Raw genomic sequence first — 13192 nt, 5'->3', positions numbered from 1 at the left:
TAAAAATCTACAATACTGCAGTCTTATTTTTTTAATGCTCTATCATATACCTAGTTGATCAACACCAGCATCAAAAGAACAAAATATCTATAGGTCTACAAATTTTACTCTCAAAATGTTCAAAAACAAGTTGCAGGTATTGGTAACAATTATAAAACGTATATTTAAATTTTTTTTATATTATATATAAAGAAATGGGCAATTACTAATAAATTTGAATTTGTATCCTATGATTTCTTCTTAATGTAGGTATTTTGAGCCTCGAGATACTAAGTAGTGCAAAACTAGTATAATATTATGTCATATTATGCAACACTGGCACTGTGACAGGTGGGAGTTGTCTGGTGTTAATGTATACCCACGTGACTATGTTAAGTATGTGGTCATTAAAAAAAAAATCTTATTTGGTACTTGGCAGGGATGTGCCAATATGTGCAAGAAGTGGCTCTACCAAAAATTACATTATTACTAGGGTGCAATGGCTATTGGCTATTGAAGCGCATCTCCCTCAGGGTCATTTTATGAGGGATGGGGGGCAAAGGGGCATTTGCCTTTGTGCGCCTCGGGATTGAGAAACCGCCCCCCGGGCGGCTTAGTTTTATTAGTGCCCCTGGGCGCCAAAAAGCTTATCAACACGGCCCTGATCTCTTTTAATTCATTCTAGTAAAACTATATATAGTATAATATATAGAGAGGTGAAGTCAAAAACTGACATTTTTTTCGAACATTTAAACACATTTATACTATAGCTACACATATATTTTACATATTATAGACAGAGATTAAGAGATATGAATGGAAGTATAATGTACCAAAAGTTTTCACTACGGTCTACGACCGGCCGCGGTCTTTATAAGAAACAATTATTCATTTTTTAAAGTCATACTGCACATTATACGTACTTTCTTGTGCAGTGTACCTACGTGAATCCGTCGAAAAACTAAACAGCTTGTATTTCGCCGGACCGGACATACACCGCACTGCAGCGGAAAAGCATAGTTGCAGAATAGAATTCGTTCGCACGCGCTGTGGCTGCACTCGCTGGATTCACGCGTAGTACATAAATTATTGCTATTTGCTTCTTTAAAATGTGCTATTGCACACAAATTTCGATCGAGAACAAATTACGTGCCACCCGGCCTGTTTAGTAAATTATAAAATAAATGATAATACCAATATATTTAGGCCTTTTTTTTAAAGTCGAGGGATGTCCAGACATGAAAGACACTCCCCCCCAAAAAAAAAACCGACATTACGTGGTGCCTTTATATCGACCCATTAACGTACGCAATGCGATCAATATGATATTGTATGGTATTACGCGTAGGATATATAGACATATGCTATTATTGTAATGAGTACCTATATGCGTATAGTGGCGATTGGTGGCAATTCCGTATAACCGTATGCACTTATGCACCATGGAAAAGGCGTAGGTGATATTCCGTGATATTCTAAAATATGCCTTCAAATTTGGAGGGTGATTAGGTCAGAATATATAATTATTAATTTGATACAATCATATAATCAAATAAAAAGTTATTTGAAATTGTTAGTTTCTTTTACAACTTTTGCATTTGAAGTGCGCATAATGTAAATAATATGTTCACAATTTTATATTTATAAAACAATTCAACACTACATCAGCTACAGACGCTACAGTTAATGAGTGGATGATGTATTTTAAATTGTAAAGTTGATTAACTGTTCAATGTACACTTTTAGATATTCAATCCGCCACCGATCGTATTATAACGGGTGCTATAATATACAATCCACAACTGTCTATATTATAATATTAAAATATTAATAACTATACAGACGATGCACGTTGGGACGGTTGAAGAAAACCTATCGTGACGTCGTACTCCGGGAAATTTATCGATTTGTGTACGTGGCGATGGTATCCGTGAGTCGTGACCCGTGCGCCGGGAGCCGGGACCACCACCTGCAAGTGAGAATGCTATAAGAATATAAGATTCGACGTTTTTAAATATTAATATTTTAACTCGCTTAAAAATCGAAATATTGTAAATATAACTGTTATGCAAATATACATGGCTGATTTTATTCTTATGCAGTTGATGTCGAAAAGTTCAATTTATTGAAAAATGAAAATATACATTCACACACGTAGGTACTCTGGAAGTATTTATCAGCAAAGTTATCGTGTATTCGTGTTAATATATTTAGATTTTTAAAACAAATAAAGAATTCCTTTTTCTTGTCCTGGATTGCATATAGGCTACTACCGTTTCCCAGCTAGGTTTCCCTTATATATATATATATATAATGGAGTGATGGATGAATAAGTACTCATTACTTCAAACACTTATCTTATAGTGTACCATTATTAAATTCCTTTGACTATTGATACGTTTTACATTGACCAACAATTTTAGAAAGTATATCAGTGACAAATAATGTACTGTATACATGTAAAAAGTGGATCGTTCCTGTTGTATACTATTTGTGGGAACAAAGACAACTTTACCCATCTTATTATAATATTCGGGTTGTGTTGCTTGTATATGACTATAAATACTATAATGCCTATAAATAGTAAACTATAATACTCATAGACGCAATTTAAATTAAAAATCTAAGGGTGTTTAAATTATGTATTTTTATCATTTTAGTTTTTTTTTTGTAAGCAAAAAGTTTTTGATACATAAACACAAATATTATTTGACGGGGTTAATTTTAAAATTGGGGGTGCTAGTAACCATTAAGCCTTCCCCTTTTAGTGCCTATGATAATACTATGTGTGATAGTATAATAATATACTATACCAAATTACCAAGTGTACAAAATAATAGATTTTCTGACATTATAGGGGCACTACGTTAAAATATTTATGGCAGTATACGTTCAATTTGGTGTTCTAATTAAAATGCCAGTGTGGTGGTCAAATTATGTTATATTGATGCCTGGATGGTGGGACAGAGGAGTGAGACTAATTTTTTAACACGCGTTTTAATCATTAAACACATAATTTAAGGATAACATATTAACGTATATAATATTCTTATGCTCATTACATAGACGAAAAGCTCAATTAATGAATTAAAGTTTTTTTTTTTATATAAACAAGAACAAGTTGAATGAATGAAATGTGATTAGATTTGAGCATGATATATATATTTATTATATAATATATTTTGTAATGGTTTAGAGTTTACTCTGACCATTGCAAAAGAGTAAAGACAGATCACAGCGATGTGTCAGCGACCGCAACTCAGTTTCTGTACTCTATATGCGATTCCTCATTTAGACAGAATTATTATAAAAGTTTTTATTTACAGGTTAAAAATATACAACAAAATAGGTTGCCGCTCTACCGCTGTACATTAAAATCAAATATGTCGATTGTACCTCGTCATTAGGTAAGTCCACTTTAATGGAAGTGTTAAAGTTGAATGCAGTCTCAAATAATTTTGAGTAGAAACCGTCAAACATTTTAGTAACTAAACAATTATTTTAATGACGATAAAACTCAATTTTAATACATTTTCGTTTTATTTTTTGCGTTTCATAAACTTTAAAAATTTCTACTTTTCACCCACCAAAGTATTAACTATATACATCCAATTTCCTACTAGACATCTCAATATTGATAGTTGAATCATTTTTTTTAATAGACGGGCTTAATAATAATAATAATAATAATAAACAGAATGGGTACCTATTGAAAAATCAATATCTATTGATTATTATCCATTCATCGCTCTATTCATAATCTAAAATGTTTAACATAATACATTTGTCCGTATACATTTTGAACTGAAAATTCGGTTTTTACATATTAAAATTATTTGGCACACCCCGTAAAAAAATCCTGTGCACACCAATGTGTTTACATAACGTGTGATCTATCTGAGCACGAGCGTTAAAATCTGTTTAATGTATTGTGTATTATTATTATTATTATCAATCGAACGTCTACGATTAAATCAAACAATATAAATGCATGCACTTTTTCGTCCAAACATTATAATGTGTTTCGATTGTTTTTATAATTATAAAATAATTAATAATAAAAAAAAAAAAATGTTTATATAAGCATTATAACTAAAAAAAAAAAAAATTGTGATGAACAATTTTCATCAAAACATAATATTGTGTTTGAACATTTTATAGATAGTTCTTGGCCCGTAGTTACAGAAAAAGACAGAATTCCACAAATGTATGTCAATTTAATATAGTTCATGACACTTAAGTACACAGGTGCTGAAGTTCAGAATTTTTTTTAGACAAGTCCACTGTGCGTGATTCGGCGATTCGCTGTTCCAGACATCATCATCACGAGTTGAAGTGGACGTTCGATATCGAAACAGCTGAGGCATACGAGTGATGGTGACGGGCCTATTATGGATTGTTAGACGTCGAGGATTGACGGTATCGATTTATACCTAATTTAAATGATTTATGAATATCAACGAATACTTTGATTTAAAGTATCTGGTATCGAGCCGAGCGAGTGATTGACAGAGACTTTTGAAGAGTCGAGATGAGAGCTCGCTGACGTCAGAGACTCAAATATTTTTAAGTTTAAATGATAGGTAACGTATTTTCTCAGAGCCTGCGCGTTGCTTATTGCGTCCAAGGTTTATATTGTGTAGGTACCTATAGATTATAAAGACATAATATAGACTAAGGCTATAATCTATTAACCTTGAACAGACGAACAGCATTAGCTTCGACCACGTTTAAAGATCAATACGTTAGATATATCATTATATAATTAAAGATGTTTAAGGCACATCTTCAATCATGGCTTCGACGACGTACTTTTTTCAGGTGGAGTGACCAACAGCGAACAGACCGTCGGTCAGGAAAGAAAATATTATGGTGATGGGAACGGGTGAATATTACCACAGAAAAAAAACATACCAATAGTTTAGAGGTTTTAGTTGATTATGTTTCGAAAATTAAAACATCAACAGAAACACTGTAAGCACGGTGTAGAAACTATTATTGAAGAACGCAAGGAAGTGCGAACGCAAAATATTCGAAACATTTGGACGGACATTATTGTGATTTATAAATTCAAATTTGCACTCAGCTGGTCGGCTGTCGGTACTTTTGTAGTTTTGTTCTGTTGTCTCGTGTAGGACGTAGGTAAGCGATGTCGATGTGGAGTGGCGATGCCAAATATTTATATATAATAATCATAAATAAATTGTATGGTATTGAAATATTGAATAATGCTTCAGCAACAATAATACAATTTTATTGTTCGATCCATAATGACCATATTATTGTCACCATAATGTCTAAAGGCACGTGCAGGTTCGGTTACGTTGGTACCTACTCAGAGCAAGCGAACGATATGTTCGTGATCTCGTGCCATCCGAATGTTGTGGTCCGTTATCATTTATCAGTTATCAGAATTCGAAACTGAAATGTCAATACATTCTGTCGCGAATACACATCGCACGTGTTCGTGTTGTTAAATTTTCTTGAAAATGGCGAAGAAAGGTTTGAAGAGGAAGCAGAAAACAGAAGTGGTAAAGAAAGAAGATGATTCGAAGGTGATTTTGCCTCTCGTCCGACGTTCGGACGAACCGGTCACCAAAAAGGTATGCATTTTTGGTTTTAAAATTAAATTTTATTTCAATACATTCTCTGTTTACGTACACGCTAAGACCACTACGTACATTTGTGCTATATCCGTACAACAATAATGTTCACGGAAATATCGAATTTTCGATAAATAACTTCCATCGCTCATCTTGTCTGTTTTAGAAGACTCCCGTGTGTCATGTCTCTCTTACAATGTACGGCATAACAAATTTGTGTTCAGTAGTTTCAATTGTGTGTAGCAACCATTAATAACAGAGTGAATTTTACCAACCATCAAACTTGAAGTTAAAAATATTATTTGTGTGTTGCACATAAGTTTTTTACATTGTTTTAATTTTAAGCAAGTTATGACACCTGATCACAATAACAAAGGTAATTTTCTGAACTATCAAGTTTAATAGTAAACTTTTATTCACTTTCATTATTTAAGGTTACTACATACAATTGAAACGACTGTAAACAAATTTGCTATGTTGAACATTTCTAAGACCAAAACCAAAGAAGCAGTTGTGGTATCTTCTTAATGGTTTTTATGGTTATTATTAATTTAGACAATTTCAGTACAACATTTCCTTACATCCGTTACAGTATAACCCCACTGCATTTACAAATTCTTAACCTAACTGTTAAAATTATGGGAAATGGGAAGTAATGCACTATGGTGTAATTCTAATAGCTGGAGTTGTACTAACATAGTTCCCCTTTAGTTGTGATATGACATAAAAAAGATAATAACAAAATACAAGTGTCTTGCACTTATAACCATTAAAAACATTGAAACTCTACATTAATTTTTATTATAAAGAATGGTTACCTAGTTAGTTTGCAGTTTTTGTTCAAAAGTTCTCATAACTAATAAACAGGATTCAAAATTTATAGCACTTATAATTTTAAAAAATAGCACTGTACCTATATTTCATTGAAAGCAATCAAATAAACTCTTAAAAATATTAAAACAAGCACCTAAGAGAAAAACACGTACAACTGTACAACTCACACATTGAATATTTTGTATGAAAAATAATCAAAAACTACCTTTTTGAGTTTTGAAAACATTTTAACTTCTTTGTTATACTTTTTATAGAGCTTCTGAAAAATTGTAGAAATTTTCCAAATCTTGTCTAAAAAAAATAAGAGGTGTGTATTATGGGAAATTTCACTTTCTAAAAAATATCTAGTAACTAGGGGCTTTATTATTTGATTGTACTATCGCACAATATTTCTATTTTTTCAATTAATCAGACATTAAATATTTTACCATCAATAGTTGTGCTACAGCAAACGCAAACCAGTATCTAATACATACAATTACGGCTTATATATATATATTTTTTTTTTTTGATTTTAGGCTAAATGGATAAACAGAGAACGAATTTTGGTGTTCGGTACTCGTGGAATTAGTTTTCAACATCGCCATTTGATGAAAGATATAATTAAGTTGTTACCTCATGCAAAATCAGCTAACAAAATGGAACGTAAAGAAAATTTATTTGTGGTCAACGAGGTATATTGATTCAAAAAAATTTTTTTTTCTAGTTTTACCTTATGTTTAATGTTTTTATTTATTTATGACGTTTATTTTATTGATAGATGTGTAAGATGTCTCACTGTAACAAATGCATTTTATTTGATGGCAGACTTCATAGAGATTTGTACATGTGGTTTTCAAATTCACCAGATGGTCCTAGTATTAAGTTCAACGTGGAAAGTAGTAAGTACCTAAAATGAAATAACAAATTGGAACAACATTTATTAAACTAATTATTTGTAATTTTAGTATTTACAAGTGCTGAATTGAAATTAACTGGAAATTGCTTAAAAGGATCGAGGCCACTGTTGTCTTTTGACAATTCATTTGATGAGCATCCACAATATTCTTTGATGCGAGAAATGTTTGTACAGATATTCGGTGTGCCAGACCATCATCCTAAAAGTCAACCATTTGTTGATAATGTTATAAACTTCTCTGTATTGGATAACAGAATATGGTTTAGAAACTATCAAATTTTGGACGAAAATGGTGCAATAGCTGAAATAGGTATGTGAAATTATAGTATTTAAACCACTTTATTTAAAGTTTGTATTCTAAACTTAATTTATTTAACTTGTAGGACCAAGATTTGTTTTGCAACCGATTCGCATTTTTAAAGGAAGTTTTTGCGGTGAAACTCTTTGGGAAAATCCATTTTATGTTACTCCAGCAAAGGTATTATTAACAGAAATTATAAATTTATAAATATCTACAATTTGTGTAAAAATATTTTTTTATTTTTTTTAGACAAGACGTTTATTAAAGGATAATAAGAAAGACAAATATACCAATAATAAAATTCAGCGTAAAGCAAAGAAGACAAAGGAACTACTTGCACCGTTCCGCGTTAAACCAGAAAATGAAATATTCAGAGATGGCAACGTGAAGGAAAAGGCTAAACATTTAATAACCAAAAACAAAAAGGCTTTTTAATGTTAAATTTGTAATAAATATATTAAGAAATTTGTTTTACACGCAAGTCAATAAAATTTGAAAATAAAAACATTTGAATACCATAATGCACGTGACTTAAAAAAATATGTACGTATACATAAAAAATTATGTACAAAATTCTCCAACACACAACAAACAATATAATTAATGTAATAAGCGAGTAATTATACACAATTTAAAATTAAGGTAGATTATACATATATAATTTAAATAATTTTATTTGACTATGAAAAAGATTTTTCAGACGCCAAGTCCATAATTTTGACAAGACATTGACCAAACTCTTCGATTATTATCCGTTGACATTCCTCAGCACCAGCGTTTAATTTTTTAGCTTCCATGCCACGAGCTAATAGACACCGACATGTAGCTTGTACTACGTCATTAGTGAAAAATTTGAATGGTTGACTGAAAAATAAGAAAATGATTTCAAATTGATATGTCAAGCTTACAAAATAATTAAATGTAACAGTTCCAAATTAAAGCACAGATATATATATATATCACACAATTAAATATTAGCAGGTATCAATAGTCTTATAACATTGTTTACCTTGGTATAGCATTTGCAGCTTGCATGCTCCCAAATGATGTCACAAAACTAGCTGATTTTGTTCTAGATTTTAAATTTTCTACACTTAGAGATCCAGGGTGATCCCCAAATGAAGTATGCGAGTCGTCCTCCATATTACGACATCCAATGCATTTACAGTTTTGTGAACACGCTATCCGAGCTTCAAAGCATTCACAATAATTTTTCAAACATCCTGATCTCTTACAATTACATCCTTTAGTATGTTGTCGTTCGGCTTGACCTACAAAGCTTTTGATTTTTGGTCTAAATGCATTTGGATTTCTATCTAATACTGATCGAATTGCCTGTGCTCGATCCTCTTCATGTTCCATGTTATTATAACACGAATTACAGTTACACTGGTAACAGAATTCACCATTGGCAAAGCAATCACAGTAACTATAACAATAAATAATGATCTGTCAGTAATTTTTCTCTAAACATCTTTAAGAAATTAAACTTACAGTTTAAGGCATTGTGATCTAGTGCAGTTACAAGGTTTTTTTGTTTTATTCACATCACTCGTTGATTTGGGTTTTGTTTCAGATAACACAAGTGCAGTAGAGGTTGATGGTCTCCCAATCTTTTGTAAAGTAGGGGTAGTTAAATTTGTTTCTTTTTTATCTTCTTTTTTTACAGAAATGGTATCGTCAATAAATTCTTCTTTAATTGTGATTTTGGAAGGAGTAGAAACCTTATTTACAACATAATATTAGTGGAAAAGTCAGAATGGTAAAATTTGTTTTAACATACTTGTTTAGGACTTGTAGAGTTTATTGATGGAATACTAGAACTACTAGGTTTTTTTGCTTCTACTGATGTATTTGAACTAGGTTTACTCGCAGGTAATATTGGTCTTTGTTGACTAGATGTAACAGTCTATGAAAATTAAATATTTTTATAATTTAATGATAAAAAATAATTGGTGATGGAATATCATACATGTGGTGAAGCAGTAAAAACTTTTATCTGATTTGTAACTGGCTGTTGATTGCTGGATGAAGAAGTCTTAGCAACAGTTGTAGTTTTAACGTTTGATTTTGGTGTCGAAGTCGATAATGTGACTACTTGAGTTTGCTTTGGAAGTGCTGTAGTCGTTGTTGTAGTGACAACAGATACAGTAGTAGAACCTAAACTACTTGTGGCTGTTGTGGGTACTAATCTTATGTATTGAACCTAATACAATTAAAATAATAGTCTTATAATTGATAAAAATAAACTGCTGCTGATTAGCATTACTTGTTTATTAGGTAGAACTTGTTGTATTCCAGAGTTTACTACTGGCATTCTGACTTGTTGTAAACCAGCAACAGTTGAAGCATTGACTGTTGGCAGCCGTATATGTTGAATAGTTGATACTGCTGATGACGACTGGCTAACAATAGATGGTAATCTTATAACCTGATTTGCACCATTACTAGTTGACACTAGTGTACCTTGTTTGAAAACGCTACCCTGAAAGAATAAATAAATGTAAAACTATTAGAGCTGGACAAGCATTGCTTATTTAATTTTAATAGAGTAGAGTACGTCATGAGTACCTAACATGTTTTTGTACAGGGCCCAGTACTCGGAATTGCTGGAGTATTTTAAATTGCATGAGTAATTGGAATGTTAAAATTTGTTTTATTATTGAATTTTAATATTAAAAAATCAATAATAGGACAAAAAATGTTTTTATTTTGTACTATCAATAATTTAAAAATAAAAAAAATTTTATCATTAGAACCATGAAGTCAAGTACTCAAGTTTTTGCAAAATCTAGTACTCACTTAACTAAATAAAAAATATATAGACACATTAAAATAATTTCTATTTATTATTTGTAATTACTTGTCGTATAAAAATCTTTTGCTGTTGCATCATTGGACTTTTAGTTGTTATTAGGGTTGGTGCTGGCAAGATTTTTGTCGGTCCAGATGATTTCAAGGTACTTGTTGTTGTCCCTTTCTTCACGGCCCCCGAAATTTTATTTACTACCATATTCTATGTTTCATAACAAAAATAATATATATTTTAACTAAGACAAAAAAAACATATTATCATGTATGACTTCTTAGTATTTTTAAAAATGTTTGTAGTCTAAGAAAATATGACAAAAAACAACACATTAAAAAATATACCAGAAATTGAAAATAATGAAAGTATCAGCAGCATTATATCATTCAATATGAATTCAAACTAAAAATTAATTATAACATACTTTATTTTGTGTTGTGCTTGGATTTGAAGTTACAGGTTGAAGTCGACAACCAGGAGCAATTAAACCCATTTGGCGAGCTTGCGTTAATGTTATAGTCCTAGTTGAACCTAATTGTGGACGTTGTCCAATTGGAACATTTAATACAATCTGCTGAGTGCTTCTTCCAGTACTTGTACTGGGTAAGGTATTGACCATTACTTTTGTAAGCAACTAAAATAAAAAATAAATTAATGATCAATATGTTTTTATACATTTTTTTTTTTTTCATGATCTATCATACAGGTTTTTTTGATTGTTGATTTCCATGCATAGTTTGTGGAGCACTTCTTTTTATGGCGTTTGAACTACTAACAGATAACATCTCAGACTGAGAATGTGATTGGGATTGTTTTAAAGTAACAATTTCATCTTCTTCTAAATCTATAGTCTCTAACTTAATATGTGGTTCAGTTAATTGAGGTTGAATAGAAGATTCATCAATAAGCTGACTATCTAATACAAGTTCATCTTTAAATCCTGGAACATCACCTGGATAACTACAAACTTCTTCTTCGATCAAATCAAGATGATTTTCTACATCCATTTGTTCAACAATTTCTTCAGTCCTATTAGGATCATCAAATAAATCTAGTTCAGCCTGCAGTCGCTCAATAGCTTCATATTCACCCGACATTAGCTTGTCAGAAGAACTTAACATGGTTAAGTAATCACCATCCAACACACTTGGACCACTCAGGTCTTGATTATCAAAATCTAAAGTTAAAAAAAAACTTGTTTTATAATTTAGTTATGTTTACTGTGATTTGGTCAACAAAACATGTCTATAGTACATTTAATAAATAATATATCAAGTAACACTTTTGATGATCTAGGTACTCAATATATCCTAATTCTCATTGATTGTGTATATTCATAGGTACATGTTATTATTACTTATTGAGGTGAATGACCTCTGGATTCTAAAAAGGGAAATATGAATAATCTTCGAGGTCAAATCAATTCAAAATTGGCATGAAAGATTTAATTTTGAAAAATTATACAATACCAATTAGACATTTGGTAACTAATATACCTATTATCATTGTTTTTGTTGACTATGTACATTTACTTTGATAATTTTAAAAATATCAGTACCCACTACATAATATTGTATTATAGTCTAGATTGTATAAACTACCAAAGAATATTTTAACTTATTGCAAAAATTAGTTGATGATTAAATTATAATTATTATTTTTAGAGTTAGAATTAAGATTGCATAATGTACAAAATAAAGTGAATACAGTTGAAATACTCTGTATTCAAAAGGTGATAAAAAATCTTAGGCCCAGTTAGGTTAACAGTTTACAAGAACCAGCATTTAAATAAAAAATCCACAACGTTCAAGGGACTTGCAGTTGAAAGCTCGAAACGGGAAGAAAACAGCTTAAAATGCTTAAAAGAAAGAATGGCCCAGAGGAGAGTAAAACGCGTAAAATTTTTGCTATCCACCGTCCACACAGTTTGTACTCACCTGCGTTAGACATTGTCGGGCTGAACTCGGAGAAACTGAATGGATCACGAAAGCTCGGTCGATCGCTGGTGCCTTTAAGTCGTGTCCCGTGGGATCTCTTGGTCGTCGGCCGCGTCTCTCTGAAGATTCTGTAATTGTCTGTCGGGAGCGGATCGGGTCTTCGTAGTTGGTCACGCCCAGGTCCAACTAATGCTGTCCGATGGTCAGCAGTGAGTGGACGTTGTTTGCGGACACCCTAAAACCGATCACGAGCCACATAAAGTCCGTGTTCGACGGTCATCGATTGTGAAAAAGTGCGCGTTTTTGGAGCGTTGTAACACCATATTTGATTTTCAAAAAATTTTTACCACCGACCAATCGCGTTCGTCCGATACGTAGGCACATTCGATAACAACAACAATACGCGAAAATGGGCGCCCGATCCACAGTCCACGAAATCTCGTACCATCGACACTAAACTAGTAACTCGCGATGGAATCTAATTCACCGGTAAGATGTTCCGAAGCATTAGCCAGACGCATCTAAAGATCTCGCAGAGCTACGGGTTACGATAACCATCGGACAGCCCGTCGTAACTTGTAGGACAAACGCGTTCAAAGTGGGCTTTATTTCAAAAATTCAAAAGTCAACTTGGCTTGCGGTTACTGGTCACTGGTTAAGTGATTAAGTATTTACCAGTACTTGTATTTACCCAGGTTGTGGTTTTACGAGACCAGCAACCGTGCTGATTACGGCTGCAGTAAGTTGCAGCATTGCAGCCTGCAGCCTGCAGCAGCAGCAGCTGCTGCTGTCACCGCCCAACTACGACCATGATAAGACGTTATCATATTA

The 13192-nt window shown here is 32.2% G+C and overlaps 2 protein-coding genes across 2 annotated transcripts; one reads left to right on the top strand and one right to left on the bottom strand.

Moving 5' to 3' along the window:
• Positions 1-5375: 5375 nt before the first annotated feature.
• LOC107173378 (ribosome biogenesis protein BRX1 homolog) lies at positions 5376-8136 on the top strand. The gene is made up of 6 exons (XM_015523893.2): positions 5376-5582; positions 6935-7090; positions 7177-7297; positions 7364-7624; positions 7698-7792; positions 7865-8136. The coding sequence occupies exons 1-6, from the start codon at positions 5469-5471 to the stop codon at positions 8048-8050; spliced, it is 933 nt and encodes a 310-aa protein (XP_015379379.1). The 5' UTR covers positions 5376-5468; the 3' UTR covers positions 8051-8136.
• Positions 8044-12967, bottom strand: LOC107173371 (uncharacterized). Its single transcript, XM_015523884.2, has 10 exons — positions 12362-12967; positions 11129-11601; positions 10849-11058; positions 10479-10631; positions 9885-10100; positions 9588-9821; positions 9399-9524; positions 9110-9339; positions 8625-9044; positions 8044-8479 (listed from the first exon to the last, which is right to left on the bottom strand). The coding sequence occupies exons 1-10, from the start codon at positions 12372-12374 to the stop codon at positions 8296-8298; spliced, it is 2259 nt and encodes a 752-aa protein (XP_015379370.2). The 5' UTR covers positions 12375-12967; the 3' UTR covers positions 8044-8295.
• Between the last annotated feature and the right edge of the window lie 225 nt (positions 12968-13192).

This window comes from Diuraphis noxia, unplaced genomic scaffold (genome assembly GCF_037042655.1).
Source record: "Diuraphis noxia isolate RWA-SAM2 unplaced genomic scaffold, SU_Dnox_SAM2 contig0005, whole genome shotgun sequence".
NCBI lineage: Eukaryota > Metazoa > Arthropoda > Insecta > Hemiptera > Aphididae > Diuraphis > Diuraphis noxia.
Note: the sequence above shows the minus strand (reverse complement) of the source record. Positions and strands in the feature narration are given on the sequence as shown.